The sequence below is a fragment of the Mustela nivalis genome (genome assembly GCF_964662115.1).
Source record: "Mustela nivalis genome assembly, chromosome: 12".
Lineage (NCBI taxonomy): Eukaryota > Metazoa > Chordata > Mammalia > Carnivora > Mustelidae > Mustela > Mustela nivalis.
Window position 1 is genome coordinate 86,622,109 of NC_139031.1, and position 27,376 is coordinate 86,649,484.

At 41.1% G+C, this 27,376-nt stretch overlaps 1 protein-coding gene and 1 pseudogene across 2 annotated transcripts in view; one reads left to right on the forward strand and one right to left on the reverse strand.

Annotated features, from left to right (window-relative positions):
• The window catches only part of LOC309844756 (actin, cytoplasmic 2 pseudogene), a 40,362-nt pseudogene extending 25,319 nt beyond the window's left edge, over positions 1-15,043 (reverse strand). Inside the window, exons 1-2 of the transcript XR_014316546.1 lie at positions 14,694-15,043; positions 3,615-3,750 (exon numbers count right to left, since the gene is read on the reverse strand). The product of XR_014316546.1 is annotated as an actin, cytoplasmic 2 pseudogene (transcript). The remainder of the gene's footprint in view (positions 1-3,614; positions 3,751-14,693) is intronic.
• A 21-nt stretch (positions 15,044-15,064) lies between these two features.
• The window catches only part of PRKAR2B (protein kinase cAMP-dependent type II regulatory subunit beta), a 90,602-nt gene continuing 78,290 nt past the window's right edge, over positions 15,065-27,376 (forward strand). Inside the window, exon 1 of the mRNA XM_082691964.1 lies at positions 15,065-15,653. Coding sequence (XP_082548090.1) covers positions 15,344-15,653 — 310 coding nt within the window. The 5' untranslated portion in view covers positions 15,065-15,343. The remainder of the gene's footprint in view (positions 15,654-27,376) is intronic.

The window sequence follows — 27,376 nt, forward strand, 5'->3', positions numbered from 1 at the left end:
AAGTGACCAGAATAATAGTTCTGGCTTAAAATTATGCTACATACAGATGACAGACTTGACCTTCCAGTATGTTCAGAGGGACCCAAAAGGGTCTGAACAGTGCCTTTGTCCCCGGAGACAGTCGTCAATACAATGAAGCATAAATCTTTTAAAAATAGAGCCAGCATATGGGTTGCCTTCTAACTGTGTGAAGTATATAAAAATGCTAGGGAAATGTGATTAGAATTCCAATACATTATGGATAAAGCTTGAAATAAGGCAAGAATATTCATGCATCCCTCTGTGATATGCATAACAATAGAAACTGAAAATACACTGCATGGGAAAATGCTAATGAAACATTAATAAGCAAAAATTTCTGTGCATAATCAGGGAAAGTAGAGGGTTATTAAAGATTGGAAATCCACTGTTTAGGGAAAAGTGAAGCTATGTAAATAAAGAGGACAGAATTAGAAACGGTAGAAGCAATCTGTTTTGTGTATCAAAGGATCAAGAGAAAATAATATATAAAGTATGATCCCAAATCTCTTTTTAAAAAATGCCAGCTGCTGGCTCTGAATATTGGGAATATGGGAATTTCTAATTTTTTCTTCAGGCTTTCTTGTTTTTCAAATCATCTCATGTCTTACTATTTAAAAATATTACTTTTAAAAATTGTGATGCAGATTTAAGGCCATATATCATTATGAGATTGACACAAACGGATGGATTCTGTTTTCATTTTGGTAACAAATACGTAGGTCTAGATTCAGTGTAAACAACTATAGAAAGATTGAGGCAGAGAAGAGGAAAACAGATAAAAAGAATAAGAAAAGAAGAAATATCTTCGTTAGAATTTGAAGTCAGTCTTTAAAAGGCAAAAGGATGGGGTGCCCTGGGTGGCTCAGTGGGTTAAAGCCTCTGCCTTTGGCCCAGGTCATGATCTCAGGCTTCCTCCTCTCTCTAAATGCCTCTCTGCCTACTTGTGATCTCTCTCTCTCTCTCTCTCTGTCAAATAAATAAATAAAATCTTAAAAAAAAAAAGGTGAAAGGATGCAAGACAATACTTGGAAGAGATATTAAATAAAAAGAATATTCATCAGAGTTGCTTTCCTATAGTATACAATTTTAACATGTATGTGCATTGTATAGCGTGTTAAGTGTTTCTTTTGAGACATCCATGGAATCATAGAACTCTAGCCTTAAAGAGAACTTAGAGATTATCTAGTATCAATTCCTTCATTTTATAGAAAAAAACTGAGACCCAAAAAGTCAAAGTGAGCCCAGCCTAGTTAGAGGGAGTTTGGGATCTGAACATAGAATTCAGCATTTGGGGCTCCCTTAACCTGTTTTGACTGTAGTTTTAGGCTGCCTGTGAGCACTGCACTCTTCCTCTTACAACATCCAGAAAAGAAGAGGAACATTCATTAGGGTAGGCCATGACATGATAAAGGCATATTTTAAAGAGATATGCTCAACTTCACAAAACTGGAAAGGACTGGATAACTAACCAGGAACTAAAAGAAAGAGAAATTGCTTCCAGACTGAAATGGAGAGAGTGGGGCTTGGGGGCCACAAGGGGTGTCAATGAACTCAAACTTAGAAAGTATGAGTAAGAGAGCCTAACCAACCCAGTAAGACTGGTCTTGAATCAAGGGAGGGAATGGATAAAACGGTGGTAGCCCTCTATAGAAAATTGATGGCTGATGAAAACAATGACTTTTGAGGTGTTTGGGGTCTCTGTTGGTAGAAAGATGGCTAATCAGCAATAATTTTTTATGAATAGCCAAATAGCAAAGTGTTCTGAATGTCATAAGTGGAAAACAGAAGGTTAATGGAATTCTTCTGTTCAGAGAAATATCACTTGAATGCAAAATAGGAAGTAGAAAGAGGGTAGAACAATTAGGAGATGTGTGACAGAGGACACTGAACACAAGACCCGGAACTAAGTTGGATTTTCAAGGAATTATTTGACCTGAAATAGTGCATCCAAGCCTTAGGAAGAAAATTCTCTCTAAATGAGTGGAAATAAAAATGTACAAACGACAACAAAAATGTATGACGAGATGGGGATATTTAAATTCAGGATTCTGTTTTATTAACAATGAATAAACCTGAACCATAAAAATGAATAGAAGCTCATCAAGATAGAAACAACAACGAAAGGAGAAAAGATCGTCTCTCGATAAATATGATTGTGCGAGTTTCAAGTTTCCTCTCTTTTTATATCAGCCAGAAAAAGCGTTTTAAATTAAAAATATGAGGTTTTGTGACTAAAGCATTGGCAGCTGAAAGTTAAAAAAAAAAAAAAAAAGACTTCAAGTATTTTCTTCCTGACTGGCGCTAACCTGCCTGTCCCACTTCCCAGGAGAACCGGAGGCTCCGGCAATTACATAGTCAAGCTGGCTGGGGAGGACCACACAGGAGCCCCGCTCACTGCGGGAGGACGCGTTTTCAGGGAGGTAGTCCTAGGGAAGATGGCTACCTTTTGCCAACTGCTGTCTCTGGAGCTTTGGCTCTGAGCCAGAGATCTGCATCATGCTCTCCTTGCTTGGGCAGCCCAGCTAACATTCTCAGGCTCTATTCAGCAGCAAAACATGGCATGTCTATACCCAATATACATACCCAGCAGTCAACAGAGGACGCTCACCTCCAAATTTATTAGGTTTCCTTATCTATCCTCTCGTAGACCCTCGTATATTTTTGCATGATTGTGCAATCTGTTTTCTATTTATTTTTTAACATCAGCCCCCCCCCCACTGCTGTCCCCTCCTCTCCCCCCACCCCCAACCGGAATGTAAAGACAGGACCATTTTACTTCTCTCCTAACTGTCCCTTTGTGTAACTGTAACTCCTCGACTCCTGCCAGTGCACAGAAGAGTTGCCACAAATAATGGAGACCCTGTGGATGCATTTCTTCTGGGATGACCACCACCGTGACTAAGGAAACGTTCCTTAATCTATGTCAAACACGTAACTTTCTGTATTTTTGAATCCTGGAAAATGGTTGCATTACAAAGATCTTTCAAGGCTTCTTCTTATTCATTTTGCTTCATGCAACTCTCAGCATTAATATTTTTGATTCTTTGGGATGCACTCCAAAAATAGGAAATCAGATCTAAACACATCAATTGGCTCAGGAAGCGGCATCCTGAACATGTTATTATTCTTATTGATGATGAACTCTCTTGCCAATAGCTTCCCATCCTCCCCGGATTATCGCATGCCAAAAAAGGCATGCTTCACAGAGCTCTTAGTTCTTTAAGTGGCAGCTTCTATTTAAATACATAGATAAGGCTTGTCAGGCTGAGCTGCTCTTGAAGCATGAACTACTACTGTAAAGTCACATTGCAATGGAAACAATACTTCTGGTAGCTTTCCATGTTCCTTTAATCCTTTCTCATTTTTCAGAAACCTTGGGAACTTAAAGGCCTGGTTTAAAAGAAATTTCAATGGAAAAAAAATCAAATACTAAGCAATAGCTAGAAATGAGATTATAATCTTACCATCAGACGTGCCAGCATGCACGAGTAGCAAATGAATTCGGTATTCTAACGACTGCGTGATCTACTTCGATCTAGTCTCTGAGATATTATGGGGAATACTATATGCTCAAATTTTCGTTCAATACTTACATTTTGTGGAGTTTGTATGATTTGTAGCTTGTGTCCAGCACTTTAAGACAACCGGCTTATGCTATTAGATCTGTGGTGAACAACACATTTCCTTAGAAAACAAAATCTTTCATAGTCTTGAAGTACCAGACAGTGCCTGGAAGAAATGATTTAACAAGATTTAACCTTAGGTGCCCTCACTGAGTTACTATGATTCATTTCAGATGTTATCTTAATTTTCCCAACAGCAGGGTAATGTCTTAAAGGATGAGGTCGCTAAGCTGCTCTACAAATAAGTCTTTCCGATGGATACAGTTTATATATATCTTGCTGATTCTGTTTCTGCTACTAAATAGTTGGGAAACCTTGGGAATGTCATTTTTTAATCTCCATCTGGCCTCGTTTTTCTCATTTACAGAAGGAAGGAGTTGAATGAGATCAATGGTTTCAAGTATTTGGCAACAAAACCCTTTCTTCAAATAAAATATTTTGTCAAAGCCTGAGGTATGGTATAGAATATGGCTCCAATTAACATAGCTTGAAAATCACTAATCTAAATGTTATCTTATGTCAATTTGACTATGAAATATTATAATTCCCATTAATAGATTCATGGTTCATAGCAACAAGTAGTCACTGAATGTTCTCAGGTGTCAAGTTCAAGGGACTCTGCTATACTCTGCACAAGCCAGGCCATTACCCATTTTTGCCAGCAGACGATTTTCCAGAGGGAGACCCCCAAATCCCACAAATAAAAAATAAAGTATGAAATGATACACAAAATAGGGATTGATTACTTCTGGCCAGGGTATCAAAGAAGTGTTAATGAGAAGGTGGCAGCCTTTGGCCAAGAGGCAGGACTTTTGACCTGGTGAATATGAGTGATTCCAAGTGGGGCAAATATAGTAAGCAAAGGTTTGGAGGCAGGAAATTGAAAGACATGTTGAGAAAGGCAGTGTTTCAGTTGGTTGTGTTATTAATGGTATGATGGGGACTCTGAGTTACAACTGGGAAATTAGGTTAGAATCAGATTATCAGAGACCTTGAATTTCAAGGTAATGAGGTTTGCCTTTATTCTCTGGGAAACAAAAAGTCATTGAAGGTGGGGATTTTTTTTTTTTTTTTAAAGTAGGAAGTGACATAAACAGAAATGTAGCTAGAAAAAGATTTCTCAGAATAATATGTAACTAGAAGTGGGAAAAATTGGAGACAAGAAGGTGAATTGGAAGACAACAGTCCAGCAAGAAGTGATGGAGATGCAGCCTGGTGCAGTGCTAGGAACCGAAATGTCTCACCCTAAAATGTGTATGCTGAAGCCCCATCCCACAATGTGACTGCCTTTGGAGATAGGGTTTTGGGAAGGTTATCAAGGTTAAATGAGGTCATAAGGGTTGGCTTCTAATCCCATCAAATTAGTGTCCTATAAGAAAAAGGAGAGTGATCAGTCTTTCCAAGTGCATGGACTGAGGGAAGGCTACATGAGACTCAGAGAGAAGGGGGCTATATCTACAAGCCAGGATGAGAGTCCTCACCTCACCTGACCATGCCGGCATTCTGATCTGACTTCCAGCCTTCAGAACTGTGAGAAAACAAATTGCTGTCGTTCAAGTCACCATGTCCATGGTAGTTTGTTATGGTGGCCATGAGCAGACTAAAACAGACAGTGACATTAGGAATGGCAGGGACAGGACAAGTGTCAGCAAGTCACCATGGAAATAGAATCAACAGGATTTGACGACAAGCCCACTTGGGAATGTGAGAGGCAAAGGTCAACAGTGGCTGTGAGTCCAAGTCAGTGACTTAGACTGCCATTTGCAGATTCAGAGAACAGAGGGGGAAGAACAATTCTGCGGGAGAAGAGCTTAATTTTTGTTTCTGAACGAATTAGAGGTGTTGGCAACATAAACATGCAGAGTCTTTCAGCAGCCAGCAAACAGAACTATGGATTTGGTGGTTAAGAAAGAAGACGGAACTAAAAATATAATTGATTTTGGAGTCATCTGCAGAAGGATACCACCAAGGGCTGGTCACGGGTGAACAAAAATATTCATGCACTAAAAGAACTGCATGAGCCTGAGACTACCGAGAATGATACCTATCTCTATGTTTGCTACCTTGGCCTGGGTTACATGTGATTTTACAAATTCTAGAACTTGTGCTATAAAACAGCATTGGGGATGTAGAAGATCTACCTTTGAAATGGTAAATAAAATGTAGTGTAAACACCCCAAGTATCCCCCTCTGCTTTGATACGCGTGTAATTTGTCTCTGTTGGCAAGAGGACCAAACAGAATTTATGAGGCTGTACAGTTCAACAAACAAGATACCATGACCCTGAAGCAGGGTAAAGGGCCAACTGTTCTTCAGATAAAGTACACACTAGCTCTAAGAGGACTAAAAGCAAAAATGGAACATTCCATTCCATAGGGATGTGGATTAGAGAGAGAATTCGACACCAGGGAATCCTGGTTCTTGAATTTCACAAGTGATGATGGAGTAACTAACTTGGAGAGAGACAATAAGGAACAAAAAAAGAAAATAAAGGGGTGCCTGGGTGGCTCAGTCAGTTAAGCTTCTGCCTTCGGCTCAGGTCATGATCCCAGCTCCTGGGATCGAGTCCCGCATCCGGCTCCCTGCTTAGGGGGAAGCCTGTTTCTCCCTCTTCCTCTCCTGCTCCCCCTGCTTGTGCGCCTGCGCGCTCGCTCTCTCTCTCTCTGTCAAATAAATAAATAAATAAAATCTTAAAAAACAAAAAAAAAGGAAGAAAAGAAAGTAGAACAAGATTACTATAATAAAACAAAAGAAAGTTTCACAAATATTCAACTAAGTGGGATAATAGACAGGATATTTAGCAAATAAATACCTTTAAGGTCCTTCTTGTAAAAAGTGGTCACCAGTCTTAAGCACAACTTTTTTTTTAAGATTTTTTTTAATTTATTCATTTGAGAGAGAGAGAGAGAAGGAACATGAGAGGGAGGAGTCAAGGGAGAAGCAGACTCCCCATTGAGCTGTGAGCCCGATGTGGGGCTCGATCCCAGGACTCCAGGATCATGACCTGAGCTGAAGGCAGAGGCTTTAACCCCCTGAGCCACCCAGATGCCCCAAGCACAACTGATTTCTAAAATTCATGGAACTTGAAGATGCAGGCTTAGGACTTCCCATTAGACGGGCCACTAAACAGGAACTAGAAAATCTTAGCCATGTGGTCTCTTGAGCCAAGAAATAGAGTTCCATGAAACACGGGGATTCCTTTAACTTAATACCTGCTGTAGAAATCCATAGTCTTTAACAAATATGTGTATATCATTCCCATTTCCCAGAAGCAATGGCTTTCAATTATCTAAGCTATTTCTTTTGCTAGTTAGTGACATATTTCTAAATTATATATATATGTTACTATTTCTGGACTCTCCACCTTAAACATTTCTGTTGACTTCCTGCTATGGAACGTCAGGATTTAGTGCTCTTATTCTATCCTCCTGCAACAGAGACACATAGACAGACACAGACACACATTGTTCTCTTTTTCTGCGCAACTTGGTCAAACCATACCTTATGGTCGTATCAGTTCTAATTGTTCTCATTGTTCTGACTCCATAAATCCTGCTCAGGGCTGAGCCTTCTAGGCTTCTTTGATTTTATTTCCTTGCCTATTCTACCTCCTGTTTTCCCTGGGGTGGTTTGTGCTGCTGTTTTCTTTAATTGTCTGATTTTCTCTGAAACTATCCTTTATTCATTTCCCAAGCTCTCTGCCAAAGGTGTTGTATTTCTCAGTATAATCAAACACATTAGATAATTGACCAGTGCCTTTCTTTTGCCTTGGCAATCTCCCTCTGCATGTCTTTGATTTCCTGCTTCATTTGGACCTGGTTGATCTCCAGATCTGCAAACAGCTGCTGGCCCAGGTCCTTGTTCACATTGATCCTAAGAACTGCCTTAGTCTTTCTTCTGCATGCATTGCCCTCCCCCACAACTTTTTTCTTTCTTTTCCCCCTCCTTCGTTCTTTTTACTCAATAATACTGAGTGCCCACTATGTTCCAGGCATCGTTCTCAGCGCTGTGGATAGAGCAGAACTAGTAATAAAGATTTCAGGTTTGGGCATGCTGAGCCAGAGGTACCTTTTAAACAATTCGAGGCAGTTGGACGTGGAATTATGGAGTTCAGGGAGGAGGTTAGGGCTGGAGGCATTCATTTGAGAATCATGCACATATAAATGGTATTTAAAGCCAGTGCACTTGATGAGGGCACCCAGGGAGTGAGCATGAAAAAACGAGCTATCTGGAATGCATCAACGTTTAGAGGCAGAAAGGAGGATAAGGAATATCCAGTAAAAGAGAATGAGAAGTGGTCAGGGAGGTAGAAAAACAAAGAAAAAGTGGTGAAGTGAAGAAAGCATTTCACATGGCTGCTTACTTCCTCAAGCTAGCAAGGAAACTCCCTGCCCATCAGGGAGGCCCCAGTTCCTCCTTACAGAGTTTACAGCTGATTACATCAAGCCTTGGATAAACTCCTTGATTGACTCAAAACCAACTGCTTTGGGATCTTAATTCATGTGCAAAATTCCCTCACTCTTGCCAGATGGTATTGCCTAGAAGGAAGCAAGAAGGGCCACTCACACTCAGGGAAGAGGATTCTACAGGGCTTGAAAAACAGGGGTCAAGAATCAGGGGTTCCCTAGAGTCTGTTCACCACTGAGCGGTTCAGTGGAAAGGGAAACAATGATGACAAGAGAGGTGGCCATTGCAGAAGCAATTTACTTGCATCGGTCAGAGGGAACAGGATAGAGCACAGTTAGAGCTCAGCCCTCTGAGTTATCAGGCAGAAGGTAGAATATGTGAGTCCAGGTGCAAATAGGCCGGTTGATGTGGTGGTGGAGGCTAATGTTAGTTCCTGTCCCTTGCTGGATCCTCTATATTCCTATTCCTCAGGCGGTCTCCTTGTTTTCATAAAACTTACTCCAACTTTTTCTTTTCTTTTCTTTTAAGATTTTATTTGTCAGAGAGAGAGCATGCACAAGCAGGGAGAGTGGCAGGCGGAGGGAGAAGCAGGCTGAGCACGGGCCTGATGTGGGGCTCTATCCCAGGACCCTAGAATCATGACCTGAGCCAAAGGCAGACACCCAACTGACTGAGCCACCCGGGTGACCCTTATTCCAATTCTTGAGAAAGGATAATAGGAGTCTATATTTTCTGAAACTTGACATATCTGCAAATACCCTTATTCTACCTTGAATTTTGCTGGATACAGAATTCTGGGTAGGAAATAAGTTTCCCTTAGTATTTTCAAGATATTGTTCCATTGTCTTCTAGCTTCCAGTGCCGCTGCTAAAAAGTCTGATGATAGTCTAAGCTTTTATACTCTTCTGTGTTCTGAAATACTGAAATGTTAGTATTATAAGCCTGCTGAGGGTGTTTTTCTTTATTGTCCTATGGGCATGTGCATGGGATCCTCCAGTCTAGAAACTCACATCCTTCAATTCTGGGGAAAATTCCTGTATGATTTCTTTAACAATTTTCTCCATTTATCCTTGTCTTGTTTTCTTTCTTGAACGCCTATCATTAGATATCATGTTTTCTGAGTCAATTCTGATTTTCTTATTTTCTCTTTCATTTTCTAGATTTTTCTCTTTTATTTCCTGCTAAGTGTCCTCACCTTTATCTTGATCCATTTTATGGATTATATTTTTCCTTTCAAAGTTTTAATTTCTAGGAGTTCTTATTCCTTTCATTTATAGAATATTGGCTATAGAGCCAGACTGCCTGGGGTCTCATCCCAATACCATTTACAAACTGTGATCTTGGTCAAATTACGTCATCTCTGTGTCTCCGTTTATTCATGTGCATTGTTGTAGTACACACATCATAGGGTTGTCGTGAACAATGAGTTAATAGATACAAAGTGCTTAGTATCTATTCATGTTTACATGAATAAATGTTAACATAAATAAATGTTAACAATTACTTTTGTTGTTATTATTGTATATCTGAGGATAGTAACGTGCTTTCAGAATTTTTCTTCTCTTCACTACAGTCTTTACTTCTCTGAGTTTATCTTTTCAGTTCATTTCTTTTGGTCCCAGTGTGTCATACTAAAAGTTTTTCTTGGAAATCTGATGATTCCTGCTGAATTCATGTTTGTGAGGTATGTGGGGGTGGTAGAGGTGTTGACTGGTGAACTTCAAAATAGGGTGAAGAGACAGAGAACTGGGCTCTCGAATGTCAGCATCTGTATGTCTTGACTCCTGAGCTGGTCAGTTCCCTCAAAAGGAATCCTCCGATTTCCTGCCTGGAAGGGTGTACTTTAGGGAGTCCATAGGGGGAAAGAGGCCACTGATCAGTAGGTCACCAAATTAGAATCAATCCCTTCTCCTCAGTGCCACATCTGATCCCCCACAATCAGCTGTGCAAATCTCAAGTGAGCCCCTCCACCTCCAGCTGGGAATGAAGAAGCACAGTTACTTGCCTACATAGGGCAGAGGAGGGCCAGAGGTGTTACCAGGCCAGCTGGTAACAGTGTTACCAGCTCCTTCTACAAACATTTCATTAATCTTTGCTCCTTATTGCTTTTCAGAGGCACCTGCTGTCTCCAGATTCCGAGCTTTTGCGCTCAGTGATACAAATGTGATCTTGCTACTCACTGGCTTCCTCTCACTGAGCCCTCACCCAAGCTTAGGCTCCAGTGTTCTCCACACTTCGCTAAGTTAGTTCCAAAATTTTAGTAGACAACTCTCATCTGCTCTTGTCTCTTTTCCTGTTCCTTTTCCCTTTTATTACATCTTATTTATTTATTTGAGAGAGGGAACGAGCACGAGCAGGGAGAGAGGCAGAGGGAGAGAGATACACAGATATCCCACTCAATGGGGAGCCGACACTGGGCTCTGTCCCAGGACCCCAAGATCAGAACCGAAGTCAGACGCTTAACCAACCGAGCCACCCAGGTGCCCCTTCCTGTTCCTTTTCTAAAAATTAAATAATTAAACAAATTTTTAGTTGTGGTAAATTACATATAACAAAGTTTATCATCTTAACCATTTTTCAGTCTATAGTTCAAGTTCAGTAGTGTGAAGTGCACTCATATTCACAACAAACCTCAGAAGTTTTTCATCTTGCAAAACTGAAACTCTTTGCCCATTAAACAGCTCCCCATTTCCCCCTCCCCTCAGCTCCCGACAGCCACCATTCTACTTTCTGTTTCTATGACTCTGACTACCCATTTGAGTGGAGTCATACAGTGTTTGTCTGTTTTGACTGGCTTATTTAACGTTTTGACTGGCTTATTTAACTTAACATAATGTCCTTAAGGTTCAGCCATATTGCAGTGTACGCCAGAATTCCCCTCCTTTTTAAGGCTAAGTAGTTTAAATTTTTTATTATCATTTAAAATTTTTATTATAGTTCTCTTGTTCTTTTGTCCTTATGAGTTTATAATTTTGTTTTATCTTCCCCATTCCTTTAGTCATGGTTTCAGTGCAGCTTTAGGAAGCAGAGATAAGCTTGTGAGCCCGACCACGTCCTTAAGAGGAAACCCATATTCTATTTATGAATTGTAGCATTTAAGAATATATTCTGTTACTTCTGAGAATCTCTTTAGCTGTACAAGACTTCTTAAAGGACAGAATAATGAAGTTGCATTTAGGTTCCATTTAGCCAGAGAAAAACTCATGCTTTGATGTTAAGCAGAAAAGTTACTTCAAGCAGTTGTCTTCTCAGTATGAATATAAGGTCCCTGTTGGGAGAATCGAGTGTAGTGGGTCCTCAAGTGTGGTCCCCAGACCTGCAGCAGAAGTATCCCCTAGGAGTTTGACAGAAAGGCAAATCCTCAGATCCCACTTCTGACCTACTGAATCTGAAAAGTTAGGGGTACACACCTGCATCTAGACATGAATCATTTTATTTAGTCTTAGCCCAAACATTTCCAAGATTTCCGGGCTATGAAGTGGCCATCTTTCCTAAGTCGTGAAGGTACCTATGCCACCAACAGTGTCCATGTTTGGGACTTTTTGCTGAAGACGTAGGTGTTGGCATGTGTTTATTTATGCTACCCAGCCCCTTCTTTATCCTGCATGTCACTGGCCACACGGACTGAATCAGGAGAGAAACTCTCATGCAAGGCCAGCCCATCCACTGGATGGTCAAGACCAAATTAACTGGATTCCCTCTCTTCCGGATATGAACTAGAGACACCGAAACCATAGCTGGTACTGAACTGGTAAAGGTATATAAAACTAAGAGAGACAGCTAGCATGGGCTCTGTGTAGGCACAACCCCCCATGTCCTTTCCATTTGTCTTTTTGCCTTGAACAGGTATATATTTCTTTAGCCAAAGAGACGTGGTCAGAATACCTAGTAACTATTGGCAAGAAATGCTGTCTGATTGATTGCTCACAGTTACGATTCTCCATCATAACCTATGGCTTGTCCATGCTGTCGTCCTGTGTTGGTGGCTGCATATAAACAAATTGATGTCTCTGTCCAATATCTATTTATGTTCCATGAATGAACACAAATTTGGTAGCATTCTTATTTGATTCCAATGCTGAACTCTAAGAGTTCTTTTGCAATTGCTTCAGCTTCTCTGAGAAACTAGTGAAAATTGCTTGGTAAATCAACAACCAAAGAATCAATTTCAGTGATGTTTTTTGAGAATCCAAAGATAAATAGTCCCCATAGGCCACTGTTACTGCCCTCCAAGGTTTGGAAGGACATATTCCGAAAATGAAAGCAAAGGAAATCACACCATATTAACCCAAATAGATACGGGGTAGGGAATAAAAGCCAGAATAGGAGTTTAGAAGTGAACGTTGGTTCTGAGAACAATATTAACATAATAGGACTTACCAGGATCAAGCTTTAATTTTTCAGGTCATGTTTACTGATTTACGAACTGACGCAAATAAAACTTATCAGAGAGCTGTTTGCAAAGATGTTTTAAATCCCACATGTCTTCTTTTAATATTATACTGTTGTAGAATATCCCAGGATGGGAGACCACATAGGTCATCTAATCCCATTACGCATTTCATGCCTGACTCACTTCTAAACCCCTAAAGAAATGACAGCCGTATGCCCCTAGCATTGCCATTGATGACAGAGCCATGCACCTTGCCTCATATAGTAAATCTACAAAAACAAAATAACAACAACAACAATAAACTACTCTGAAACACAGAATATGCTACTTTGAAATACAGTTTTGTAAATGTTTGGAAAAGTAGCTCTTTTTTTTCCCTGTCATTCCTGGAGGAGAGTGTTAACAATTTGGCCGACACTGGTTATTGTCCCCAGAACAGGTTCTCAATTTCCAAATGTTTGCTTGGCCCATGGCTGTTCAAAATAAAGACTACATTCCCAAGCTTTCCTTTTGGCTATGTGTTTCAGTCCTATTGCTGTGTTACAAATTATCCCAAAACTCTGAGGCTTAAAACAACCTTTTCGTTATGCTCACAGGTTCTGTGGGTTAGGATTTGGGGCACGGCATCACAGAACAGGCTACTTCTTGTCATCCTGACATGATTTCTTTCAAAGCAATCACAGACCCATCCAGATTCAAGAGGAGGGGAGTTAAGGTTTCAACCCTTGATGGGGGAATGGCAAGGCCACACTCTAGAAGAACACAAGGGACAGGAGATATTTTTGGAGTCACCTTTGGAAAATGCAATCCAGCATCCATCACAATGTGGTCATCTTGACTAAGTTCTGGCCAAGAGAGTATACGAGGAATTGGTGTGTTTAACTTCCTGAAAGCATTCTGAGAGGTGTGTGTGTGTGTGTGTGTGTGTGTATGGGAGATGTGGGAAAGGAGGAGAAGGTGGAATCCCTTTCTTTCCCGCTTTTCTCCCAGCTTAAACATGAATGAGATGACTGAAGGTAGGACAATAATTTTGGACCACAATCTGAGGATTACAGAGCGATGAGCTAGAAGGAGCCTGCATACCTGAAGATCATGAAACCACCATACACCAGTCCTGCTTACCTTTACATTACAGAAAAATAAGCTTCTATCTTGCTTAAGCTACTGTAGTTGGCATTTTCTGCCACATGTGAGCAAAGCTAATCTTAATAAAAACATCATCATAAATGAAAGCAGACAATGAAAATCCACTTTAATTACTGGATCTATAAAAATAATGCTTATATGGTTTATAGAACACTTACATGATAAAGAGTTGGACTAATATTGTCCTCTATGAGGATCATGACATTTAATAAAACCTTACTGCTTACAGTGCCTGGCATTGTAGAAGTACTTTACTATAATTAAAAACAATATACTATTATGAGGTTGATTAAGAAACAGAAATCAAGAAATACATTCACTAATGGAGCAGTTACAAGCTGGATTATAAGCAAAGGATTACTACAAAGATAATTTTTATAAATGTGATATCTCGATTTCTAGGCTTTGAATTTCCTGAGTCATGTATGTACTCTTTTTTTTTCAAGATTGGAAAGATAAATCAGAATAATTGAGCTTGTTCTTTACAATTTTATTTATTTATTTTATGACCATTTATTTTATGGTCATTGTAGAAAATGAAATACTTGTTTTAAAAAACCATTTACTTGGTAAAAAGCAATCTAATTCAAAATTGTAAATATTTGCAGAATAAGCCTCATTTTAAAAACAAGGACGTCTACACTAATGGCACACGTCTCTAGTTCCATTTCTCTTTATGTTAAGTAACCTATTTTGGAGATACAATTCGATTAGCTCCAAGTGTAATGTAAAGTTTTAAAATAAATAATAAGAGCCTCATCAGGCAAAGCGTTTTTTACTATCGGACCGTCCGTCTTGACTCTGACATTTTATTCAAATTGCTGCACTATCATGTTTGAGGAACCTCATAATAAATGGTGCATTTGTCTTAATAAATAGTAGTAAGTGCATCGCATTAGGACCAGTAAAGCAAAACATCATAAACAGGATGTATGGAGAAAGGCTGGGTAAGATGCAGCGAAGGAGAAAGAAAGGTGTCACAAGGATGGGCTATTATTTTTTTGTCCAAAACAAAACCGGTAGCACAGAGGACTTTGAACAAAAGACACTGCCAACACTTAACAATGCAACTAGATTCCCGGAGGAAAAGAAAATGCCGCTACCGAGGTGGAGGCTGAAGTTTCGGGGCCAATCGCGTGGCAGCAGCTCCGCGCCGCTCGCCGTGCTGACTGACTTGTGGAATTCGGCCGGGCGACCCGCCCGCCCCCAGGCGCGGACAGGTGGACGGCAGCGCGCGCCTGGGGGCCCCCTGGGGCAGTGCCGAGCGGGGCCCGTGCCCGGCGCGCGCGGAGGCGCGGCTCCCGTCAGCCAGCCGCCGCCCGCCGGCGTCTTCAGCACCGCAACCTTACCAGAGGCGGTGCGCGGCGCCCGCCGGCGGAGGTTGCCATGGTTTCCGGGGGTCACGTGGGCGCGCTCCGACGCCCCCTCCCGCGCGGCGCGGCAGGGCGGGGGCGGGGCGGCCCCGGCGCGGGGGAGGGGTGGGGAGAGGAGCGGCCGCGGCGGGAGCGGGAGGAGCCGGAGATGCTGCCAGCCCTCCCGGGGCCGCGCTCGCTCAGCCGTCGCCGCCGCACGGAGCAGCCGCGCGCCGGGAGCCGCGGGCCGGGCCAGCCGGGCCGCCGGGGCCCACAGCGCCGCGCTAGCAGCGGGTAGCGCCTCCAGCGTCGTCCGCGCTCGCTTGGCGGCCGCGGGGCCGCAGGCCGGTCCAGGGAGGCGGCGAGGGCGGCGCCCAGGCGCCCGCCGCCGGGCAGGCAGGATGAGCATCGAGATCCCCGCGGGACTGACGGAGCTGCTGCAGGGCTTCACGGTGGAGGTGCTGAGGCACCAGCCCGCGGACCTGCTGGAGTTCGCGCTGCAGCACTTCACGCGCCTGCAGCAGGAGAACGAGCGCAAAGGCGCCGCGCGCTTCGGCCATGAGGGCAGGACCTGGGGGGACGCGGGCGCCGCCGCCGGGGGCGGCACCCCCAGTAAGGGGGTCAACTTCGCGGAGGAGCCCATGCACTCCGACTCCGAAAACGGGGAGGAGGAGGAGGAGGAGGCGCCCGCGGACGCCGGGGCGTTCAACGGTGAGGACCCGACCCCCTGCGCGCCCCCGCTCGCCCGCGCCGTTGCCCCTGTGCTCTAGAACCCCGCAGCTTTGTTCACCCGCTTCTCCCCGCGTTCGCCACCTTCCCTACCTTCCCATCTCGCCCACCTCCTCAGCATCCATTTCTGTCTCTCCCACTCGCCCACCTTCCTACTCTGCTTTCGTGTCGTGCCCTCCTCCCCCTCTTTCCCTCCTTTGGAGGTGGGGCACCGAGAGGTTAAGGCTCTCGGTCCCGGTGCACCCCTCTGGTCCTGGGCAGGCCGACAGAGGACCAGCGGTGTGGGGTGGGCATCCAAGACAGCTGTCATTGTGGGTGGACAGATTTCGCGGCTCGGATACCATTGTGCGTAAAGGAAACTGGCCCACTTGGCATCCTCTTGCCGCTCTTGTATTTATTAATGGAGTGCCCAAAGAGAAAAGGCGAAGGGTATTCAGTTGGATTGGCTTTGCTGTCGTTAGGACTGTATATTCACTAAAAGGAGCATGAAATTGGACTCCTTGGGGCAGAACAAAATTTATGGCAATAACTTTGACGTTCTTGGAAGCAGAGTAATCTGTTATTTTCCAATTTACCAATACCGCGTTGTGTTATTTTTGGACATACAACAAAGGATCGTGTTTAGCCTGCAACTCATGGGGTCTTTGGAATGAGGAAACGGGCTAATGGTTTGCTTTTTATTTAAAACAAATAGTCAATGATTTGGTGCCTTAAAAAAAAAAGTATGTGAAAACCCCTGTAGGAAGTTCTGAAAGCTTGTTGGTTGTCTTTAGAGTGAAAAGTCAGTGAGTAATTGTAAGGATTGTGCCAGACACAAGCTAAAAAGAATGAATGAGAAAGAAAAAGGAATTTTCTGCAATAGTTGATCTTGGCAAGTCCCACCCCTTCTGCTTACAACCCTCTTTCCCCAACACACACAGACACACACACACAGTCACAGCCTCCTGTATTTACACCACATGCCTAAATCCCATCTTTATGGCATCCCAAGCTAAAATACCATGGTGTGCAAGTGTTTTCTCTTTGTGGTGGAAGACAAACAAGCATTTCAGCATTGCACCAGTCTGTATTTATTTACACTGCTTGTGGTTTGTGTGTCTGCAGTGTATTGCATATAATGAAAACGTTTTAAGGTGTCATTTCTTTGAGTAGGTTCCTAGGAAGGTGTTTTCTTTGCAAATTTGTTGAAATGTGCTTTAGAATTAATGTATTTTTAGCTTGTCTGAAACAATCACAAAAACCCTGGACATCAGTGTTCAATGAAGATAAAAAGGAAAACCGTTACTTAAAAAATGTTTATTTTAGACTTTTTAGTGTTTCCAGGGATAAGATGGTCATAGTCTTACTCGTTCCTTTTGCACAAGAATTTAATCAAATGCTTTCCTTGCTAGAACTAAGAAAAAGGGAAAAGAAGGCATACTTTAAATAGAGGGGAAGGAGAAGCCATTAACAGATGACACAGAAAGGGAAGAAGCATCTAATACTTCTTTTATGCTCCTGGCACGTCCACGCACACTTATGTACATGCACTTGCACACACACAAAGGAAAAAAAAAAGACTTGTTTCCCAGATGGGAGGAAACTAGGAACTAAGGGAGGTGGTTAAAAAAAAAACCAAAATACCCTATATGTGTTTGATATGATTTATTGTTAGTATAACTATTTTCTCTGTAGTAGAATGCTTTGGAAGTACTTTGCATTGATGATTCCATTTTCTCCTTACAACAGTGTAGATTGTACACAAAACAGATTTTATTTCCATTTTGTAATGAATAAGCCATTAACTTCTGAACAGCAGGGATCGTTTTATATGGTTTTATGTTCTCCAAGGCACCTTTATTGTAAAAATTACTCCGTGTGAGTTTTAATGAATACTCATTAGCCAATTGCGCTATTTATTTCCGACCCCTACCCACAAGGACTTTAAAACTTTCTGACTACAGCCAAATACAATTTGATCATTATCCAATACACGTATATGCGTATATAACAGACTTTGTTAATGGTACATCCCTCTATTATGTGCATTAGAAAATATCTATTGAGTCTCTCCTATTTTAATTAATTCTCACTTATTATCACTATTTTTTAAGTATGTAAATTGTGTTGAGACTTGCAGTTTCAAAAAAGTATAGGCTACCGGGGGTTGACACACGTTTTTGTAAAGGACTAGATAGTAAATATTTTAGGCTCTGTGAACGATATATGGTCTTCATTGAATATTCCTTTTTTTTTTTTTTTTTTTTTTTTAACATTTTAAACACGTATTTCCTCTGGAAGTTGGGGTTGTGCAAAATTGGCCAGACCAAGGCCATAGTTTGCTGGCTCCTGGCTAGAGGGAGGAAAAGTCAGAATAGAGCTGTTGGGGGAAAAAATTATAAGTGAACCTATCAGTTTAATGTTTAGATGCAAAAATAGCCAAAATAGGAAAACATCTGATCCTGGGTAATTCTCCTAGCGTAGCATAGTAAAGAGTAAGTACTACAAGACAAATCTTAATTTACTGTGACCCAGGATAAAACCAACTGGGTCCCTAATTTCTAAAATTTTAGAATGCATCTCAAGGAAGTCTGATTTAGAAATGAGTATTACCTGGCACTGCTCTTGAAGAGCTTTTTTGAATAGGTTGGGAAGGTGGGACATGGGGTCTTTTTTTTTTTCTTTAATGTATTTATTTAATTGACAGAAACACAGCAAGAGAGGGAACACAGCAGGGTAAGTGAGAGAGGGAGAAGCAGGCTTCCCACCAAGCAGGCAGCCCTTTATCCCAGGACCCTGGGATTGTGACCTGAGTTGAGGGCAGACACTTAACAAGTGAGCCACCCAGGTGCCCCCCCCCCTTTTTTTAAACAGACATCCTAGGTCATTCTGATATTCATAGTTCTCTGATCACACCCTGAGAAACACTGATCGACAGATAGTGATGGTAGTAATGTCTTTGTCTTAGCAACATTTAAAAAACATTTGCCATGTGCTAGGCATTACCTAAATGCTCTTATTCATTATCCCAGCTGTGTGAGAAGGACGAGGCTGTCACTTGCCCAGTGTTTCATAGCTAGTGTGTTTCCAAACTGGGATTGAAACACAGGTGTGTTCCAGAGCCTGGCTTCGCCCCTCAGCTCTTAACTCTCAGGTTTTATGTCTGGGAGGGGCTGGGGCCAACATTACTTGAGCATCCCTTTTGTGTCAAACTCTACCTGAGACCTTTGATGTGTTTTATCTATAAGACTCTGAAAAATGAACTTGTCCAGGGTTACACACGGGACTAGTAAGTAGCAGAGCATAGTTTCTTTTTTCTTTTCTTTCTTTCCTTTTTTTTTTTTTTTTAAGATTTTATTTATTTATTTGACAGAGAGACACAGTGAGAGAGGGAACACAAGCAGGGGGAGTGGGAGGAGAAGCAGGGTTCCTGCAGAGCAGGGAGCCTGATGTGGGACTCGATCCCAAGGCCCTGGGATCATGACCTGAGCGGAAGGCAGACTCATTAATGACTGAGCCACCTTGGCGCCCCCAGAAAGTAGTTTCTTACTCACATCTGACCAACTCAGGGCCATCAGAGTGTTCATCCTAAATGAAATTTGTCCAATGGACTGACTCACAGATCGGGTTTTCCTGGTTATTTTTCCAGCAGTGGTGATTAATTTGCATGGATTGGTTTGTATTCACTTTCATGAATCCCTTTAGGACAAGTGATGGTATTTATGAGAGGTTGGGCAAATTTTTCACCGTGAGACTGCTGTCCATTTGACTCACGTGGGGATCCAGCATATGACCTTGATCTCAGTGTAGTGGTGGAATCAAATAAGTGAGCTAGGGTCTGGTAGCATGGCCATTGATATCACTGGGCCAAATGGGCAGAGAATCCCTTTTTCCACGGGTAGCTATCCAATCTCTCTCCTGTTTTCTAATTTTATTAATTCTGTTCATTTCAGTTTGCTATCAGTTCTGGTTAAAAGGGCTGCCTTTAGGTATTAGAATGATAATGACGTATGGTAATAACCCTTCCAGGGAACTGTTTAAGTTTTGAAAGAAACTGCAGTGGAGATTGCCTCCCTCATCCCCATCCAAGGGAAAGCAAGTAAAGCATGACATGTTGCAGACGTGTAGTGTCCCCAGGCTTAGAATATATTCAAAGGGTTAACTGCAGGCCAAAGAGTTGGATCAGTACTAATTTGGAGTGGAATTGTAATTAATGGTTTCATGCAGGCATCATTGTGAGATCTTGTGTTGCTCAATAATTTCTTTAGTGAAATTGCTGAAATTATAAAACGAAGTAAATAAAATTCCAAATTACCCCTATAAACTGACAAGTGTTCAGAAAAAAATTAAATTACATGTGGGTACATGAAGAGCAATCAAACTGGAAGAAAAAGAAGCTACTGTATATAAAATACAGAAGAACTAATTTTCCATATTGTGGGGAAAAAAAACATCCAGAGTTCAAAGTGGATACATCCGAAATTCAGAATACCTTATAAGGCAAGCATGTCAAGATAAAGTTATAGAAATTCACCATGTACACACTATGACTTAATCCTCTTAATTCTGACCTATGTCAAATCTTGATTTTTTTTTTTTTTTTTTACAATTTAAAGGGAATATGGGGAATTTATAAGAGATCCTTAAAATCACACAAAATATTGGAAAGTTGGAGCTGGTGGGGGTGGTCGGGGGAGATTGAGAGAAAAAAATTTCTTTCATGAGAAGACTTGGTTGCTTTAGGAGCAATTGGAAGAATAGTCACCTGTCTAAGACGTTTTCTTAGAGGATTATGAGCAAATTATTCTTTATCTCTCTATCTCTGCTGCAGCATCAGAAGAACTAAGCTTCATTGGAACTTGAAGCATAGGGCTCAAAAGTTGAGCTGTCTGAAGTGGTTTATGTGGTCTTCCTGAAATGAGTTGGCCAAAGGAGTCCCAGCAGTAGATATATTGGCTCCCAAAGAACCTGCTGTGCGAATGTTCTTCACCGTGCCCAAACCGGGTGTATGAAACACTTTGGCCAATTGACTTTTTGGGCAGTAATCCCAGCTCTAATGAAGTGCTCCTTTGGCTGATTTATTAGGCTCCCTGTTATCTCTGCATTCTTCCTTAAGAACCTGCTCTCTTGGTGCCTACTAGAGATGATGAGGAGACAAAGCAGCCAATTGTTAGCTCTTCATTCCCCTCTTCAGTACACTTCATTGGCTTGAAAATGTTTGTGAAAGTCAGACAACATTCATTTCCCTTCATGTATGAAACGCTGTGCTTGGCATATTGACGTATTATCATACTAATAATCCTTACCTCGTAAGGTTGTTAGTGGATAAATGGATTAATATTTATAAGGGCCTCAGGACCAGTGCACATAGCCAGCATTGTTTCCGTGTAAGACAAATGATCTCATTAACACGAAACGTTTCAGAAGTGTAAACTTCTTGCAGAATAGCAATTTCATTGTTATTTTGTGGAAATGAATCTCGTGTTTGCACTTTTTAGAGAAATGAAGTAGGAAATGAGCTTATGTGGCATTTCCCACTTAGGATTTAATGTGAAGTTATGTTGCATGGTAATAAAACCCACATCCTTTCAGCTTGTAATTTGTAGCTAAGAGCTGCAGAATTTTATAATTAATGAGGCTTTATGGTCTTTGGCTATTAGAAATTTATATTGTAAGTTTTAAATTTATATCGTACTTTTGAATCCTCCAAACCAGAATCACATCATTCATGACAATGGCTAAAATATTGAAGCCACTATTTTAATTATGAGCATAAAACAATAATAGAGAAGATTTTAGAAATACTGAGTTTAGATGGTAATTGTGATTTTCAGAGTAGAACAGTGAAGAACATTATTCATTTTAATAGTAGTATTAAGTGAATAACTTAGGGAAATCAAAGGACTTGAAATAGTGTTCTTTCTCAAACTCTTACCCATCAGTTAGCCTTAGGCTTGGGGAAGAGGGAGGGAGGGAGGAAGAAGAGAGGAGTAACATCAGTTGGGACTTGTGGAAGGTTATTTGACTAACTTATACTTTGAAGAGTTCATAGAATAAAAACACGTGAACAAAAAGTGAAGGATACTTGAATTTGTCTACCTGATGAGGGAGCATCATACCTGTCTTAAAAGTCAAACCGTTTTGCCATTATTTAATGTAAGACAGTGATAAGCTTTCCATTTGAGGTTGAACCTACAGTGATGTGCTGTGTCTGGGTGGGAAGGAGTAAATATTTAATGGTGGTTATTGTTGCAAATCTCGTTCCTTGGGTTCCAGTAAATTTCCATCTGTCAAGATTTTGTTCCTAGAGCTGCCTCAAGAAAAGCAAATGTGTTTCTTTTTCAGCTGTGTAAATACCAACAAGAGACCTTTGAATTCCTCAATGAGAAGCTTATTTGTGACCCATTAAGAAGTCATTTAATGAGGGTAGTAGCAATTAGAGAAAAGCCTGTGGTGGAGGTTGGGATTCAGTGAAGGAGTTTGGCCGTCTGCAGGGTCCCCTGAGTGGTGTCTACACTCGTTGATACCAGGACGGGGCTGGGACCTGGGGTGGCCTGTTAGCAGAAGGGATGTATGAAAAGTTGAAGGGAGAATGCTGTGCTCATTCCATTCACTCACTCATTTATTCACTGCAGAAATATCGACTGGGTGCCAACTCCTTCCTTCCTTCCTTTTTTTTTTTTTTTTTTTAAAGAAAAAAATTATTATTCTCTTAAGTTTACCATCTCTGGACTTAGGAAACATAGTTTTGTCAGGTACTGTCTTCTAGATAGTACATGTAATCTCTTTCATTCAGTAGGTGGGGCAGCTGAGAGCCCTGGAAGCTCCTTGCCCCAGTTTAGTTGATTTTGGTCTTTGTTCATAGCACTAACCCTTACATTATTGATATTAACTTACATATAAGTTCTCTCTGTCTTCCGTCAAGGTGGTAGTTACAGTTTGAAAGCCTAGGCTAATGAGAAGTACTTTTGTACTCTTACCTTCGGAATTACCACTTTTTTTGTTCTTTGATTTTTTTTGTTGTTGTTGTAGTGAAATATAATACAGGCTTTATTTTTATGGCAATTGCTTAAGGACGGACAATGGGAAAGAAAAACAGAGTGCAGTGATTTTTCTGAGTTGAACGGATTATCACTATGTTCTTGGTCCTATTCTTACAGTCCTCTCAGTTTTATCCATACTATTTAGGTATGGTTGAAATAGTAAAAAACAAAAACAGAAAACCATATAGAAACCTCGCTATGATGCTGATCACTATCTTTATTTTATGGGAGCGAGTTTTGTATTTCAGAAATTCAAAATGACTCAGATTGTTCCATTATGTAATTATTTTGTGGAAAGAATTTGAGCTAAATTTTTTAGGTCATGGCTTATATGAAAACAAAACAATCTAAAAAAAATCAGAACTATAAACACAGTTGGTGTAACATTTATAAATGTTTCAGCAATGGGCACTGCCATGTGTAACTTAATATGTTTGGAAACTTAAAAAAAAATCATTCCAGTTGCTGCTGTTTAAAAATGTCTCTGCATTAAAAAAAAAAGACAAAAGGTCAAAATGTAAACACATGTTCCTCATGAAAGTGAAGCCAAGAAGATATACAGTATACAGTTATTCCCGTATCCGTTTGGCTAGGGCCTGACATTGTTTAATTTACATTAGCTGTTCCAAGACCAAATAGTTCATGGGAGTGATATTGAGGGAATTTTTTTAATACAAAAAAGAAGGCAAAAAGCTTCCATGTGTTTAAATACATTTCAATTGGACCCAAAAAGCATCTTTCCAAAAGGTGAAGCTGAATTAAAACATGGCTCTGCTGTTTCATTTCAGTTTCTGTAGAAAGCTAATGTTTGTTAAATGATGCTCCTTTTATTTAATAATAATGATCAACATTTTTGGCAGCTTAAGTGCCAGACACTGAACAAGGCCATTTATAAATGCGCCATTTAGCCCTCCCCAAGTAGGGGATGGAGTCAGGATATGAACCTGACCTTGGGTTCAGAGCCCATCTCCTTAATCGTGGTACACTTCATTTTCAATAACTCTCATAGCAGGAATATGGTTAAAAAGAACCACATATCAAAATATGAGCTCTCTACTTTTGTCTCTAAAAATGTATAGCCCAGCCAAATACTGATCTGTCCCTTTTATAATTTGTTTTCTCTGTTTCACTCAAATTAGCCCCTCGTATACTTTAGAAACTTGATAAAGTATTTATTTTTAGAAATTAACACCTGATATACTGAGCTTTTTAATTCTCAAAACTTTTTTAATTCTGTACCTCACTGGCAGAAGGTATCTGAGTATGCACTCCTTTATGAGTATGCACTTTAAAGACATACTGAGTATGTCTTTAAAAATGTTATACATTGGGCGCCTGGGTGGCTCAGTGGGTTAAGCCGCTGCCTTCGGCTCAGGTTATGATCTCAGGGTCCTGGGATCGAGGCCCGCATCAGGCTCTCTGCTCAGCGGGGAGCCTGCTTCCCTCTCTCTCTCTCTCTGCCTGCCTCTCCATCTACTTGTGATTTCTCTCTGTCAAGTAAATAAATAAAATCTTTAAAAAAAAAAAATGTTATACATGTACCCTTCCACTTTTGTGTGTTAGAGCATCCCACAGTATAAACTTTGAAAGAAAGAAGTAAAAAGTAATTGTAAGCAAGTTCTGATTTTTTCCTGCATGCCAAAGATTGCTTTACGCTCTGCCTTAGGGTACGTGAGCCATTTTGGAGACCACAGCTTTACCTGATAGTCTGTTAATACGTAAAATGCGTCTGCTCAATTTTGCTTTCCTGATTTAAGCTGCTAGATTATAAAGGACCTGCAGGTACGTAGGGTTGTGCGTGCACGCGTGTGCGTGTTTTAATAGACATTCATTAGGTAAGTAAATTGACTCAACAGAATTTTGGCTGCATAAAGAGGAAAATCCTATCTTATAAAAAGGAAATAAGTTAAGATCCAGGCTTTTTCTTTTAAACTTGTATTCCCGTCTGCATCTCGAAGTCCAGCCGAGATTGTAGAGTACTTGTTTTTTGCGGGGATGTGACCAAGAGAATCCTATCCTGTTACAGGTGTTTAGTTAGGAATCACTAAATCATGGAAACACCAATCAGAATTAGAAGAAAAAGTTTAAACAGTTTACAGAAATGTGGTTTTATAGAGTATCTCAGGAGGGGCAGCTGGAGAGACGATAGTTGGTCAGGAGGGAGACTTTTCAAGATCTCCTTTTTGATAACTTTTGAAAAAATGTTTATGATATACTTGTATTGCCTACTAAATAAATTTTAACTAGAAAAATATGTGAAAGGAAGGCAAGTCCCTTACAGGGATTCATCACGTGAAACAGAGCCCTGAGAGGCACGAGGCAGGGTGCTCAGTGGATTTAATCTTCAGAAATACTCCTGTGTGAGTTATCGTCTTGGTTCTTAGTGCCCAGTCCTCTTTCCTTAACGTTCTGCCAAATCCCACTCTTTCTCCAGGGGTTAACTTGCATTTCACCCTCCCAGTAATCTTCACAAAGCTCTGGTTGGCACTAATGCCATTTGTCGGGCAGGATGAATATGCCATATGCATCAGCGTAAGCTTTGCAGACGGAGGTGTCCTCACTCCAGGCGGGCGGGAATAGGTAGGCACGGGCTCTCTCCCTCCAAGACTTTCCCTGCCCATAGTAGGTGCTCCAGTATAACTTAACCACAGTTGAATACTAATTGTGTCATAATTGTAAATGTCCACACATGTATATTTCTGGAGTGATTGAAGCTTTCTGAAGGCATGTAAACATTTAGAATAGTCTTCTAATAACCCATTACATTAATGCATTTTAAAACGTTTTCATGAAATGGAAACCCCTTAGCCTATTTTCAGTTTCATAGATTTATACCGCATTATATTAAAAATGAGGCTTTATCTGATATTGGCGTGATATTTGGTCATTCTGCAGAATGCAAAAGCCCACAGGCACAGAGGATTTCTAATAGAGTGTTTCTTGTTTTTTTTTAAAGATTTGTTCTAGAGAGAGAGAGAGTGGGGTGCGGGGGAGCAGAGGGAAAGGCTCTCAGGCCGACTGAGAGTCATGACGGTGGGGTCATGACCTGAGCAGAGATCACGGGGCGGCAGCTTAACCGACAGAGCCACCCAGGTGCCCCTCTGATGGAAGGTTTCTCATCGAGGACCCGCCCAGACTTCATGTAGCTGCTTCTGCTTTATATGAGCCCCATGCTAAATCTGAAACTTGTCTGTGGCCCTGAACCTGCTTTGTCCTTTTCTTTTTTTTAATCTCTTGGCCTTCCGTTGCCATTCCTACCGCCTTTATTGCATGAGTCCTGCCCACCTCCCAAGGCTCATTTGCCCTTTGGCTTTCCCCCCAGCACCAGCCCAGACCTCCGGTCTTTGAGATTCAGACCCATGTGTCTGTCTGCCTCCCAGCTCTCTCCACTTACAGGCTCCAGATAGTTTCGTCCTCAGCTAAAAATGTGATCTCCTGCCTCAGCGCCTCCCTGTACTACCACGTCATTCTTTCTCTCTTTTTTTTTGTCCCTCCACTGATGTGAGAAACATGGTCGAGGAGCCCCTTGTGCTCTGCCTCACATTGGTTAAACCCAGTAGTTTGTGGAAAACACATAGATTGTGTTTAGTTGCTGAAACACATAGATTGTGTTTTTCATGTCAAGTAGTGACATAAAAAATCAGAAACAATGGAAATTAAAAAAAAAAAAGTAGGACTGACTTTGGCATGGATTCTGGATCTGAATCCTGGCTCTGCCACTGATAACTTCTGGCACTCTGAGCAAGTTACTTTGCCATCTGTGTCTCAGTTTCTTTCTCCATGAAATGGGAATAACGATAGTACCTACCAGAGAGGGTTGTTGTGAGTATAAAGTGAGATGACAGTGTTACTAAGCGTTATATTTAAGTATGTTAAAGAGAGGGAGGATGAATGAAAGGGAGAATGGGAGAACTTTACAAGTCAGTGAGAGGCACCCCCGGGTGGCTCAGCTGGTTAAGCGTCTGCCTTCAGCTCTGGTCGTGATTCTGGGGTCTTGGGATTGGATCCCCGTATGGGGCTTCCTTCTTATTAGGGAGCCTTCTTCTCCCTCTGCCTGCTTCTCGCCCTGCTGGTGCTCTCTGTTGCTCTCTCTCTCTCTCTCTCTGACAAAATAAAATCTCAAAAAAAAAAAAAAAAGTCAGAAAAATGAAAGTTTTTAAAAATAAAGTTTGATTGGAAATATAAGAATCTAGAGATTGCTTTCAAGGCAGTATCATGGTGGTACTTGAAAAAAAAGTTATTAATGAAAAGTATAAAAGTCAAGTCTTTAGATCATTTAGCTAAGTGTTTCATACTTTCACAAGCCCGTGCTCCTTTAAATCTCAAGCCTTCTTGAATTCCATTTGAAATGCAAGGTAAATAGTCCGACTTAAAAAAAAAAATTTAAAAAAGCAATGGTATAAAGCTTTGCTCTGTTTTCACACCTTCCCCTCCCTTGAGAATCCATGTTTAACTGGCAGAATAAATAAGTTCGTGTGTGTAGAAGCTCCCATGTTTATGGTTTCATTAAAGTATTCACAAGTCATTTTAAAACATCTTAGTAAAATGTAGATAGGAGTCTTGAAAATAGTCACTTTATTTAAATGAGGCAGATGCTTATAGTAAAAATAGGAATATGTGCCTAAAATATAAATTAATTGGAGAAAATTTGTTGTATTAAATTGATAGCTTGTTGCCATTTCC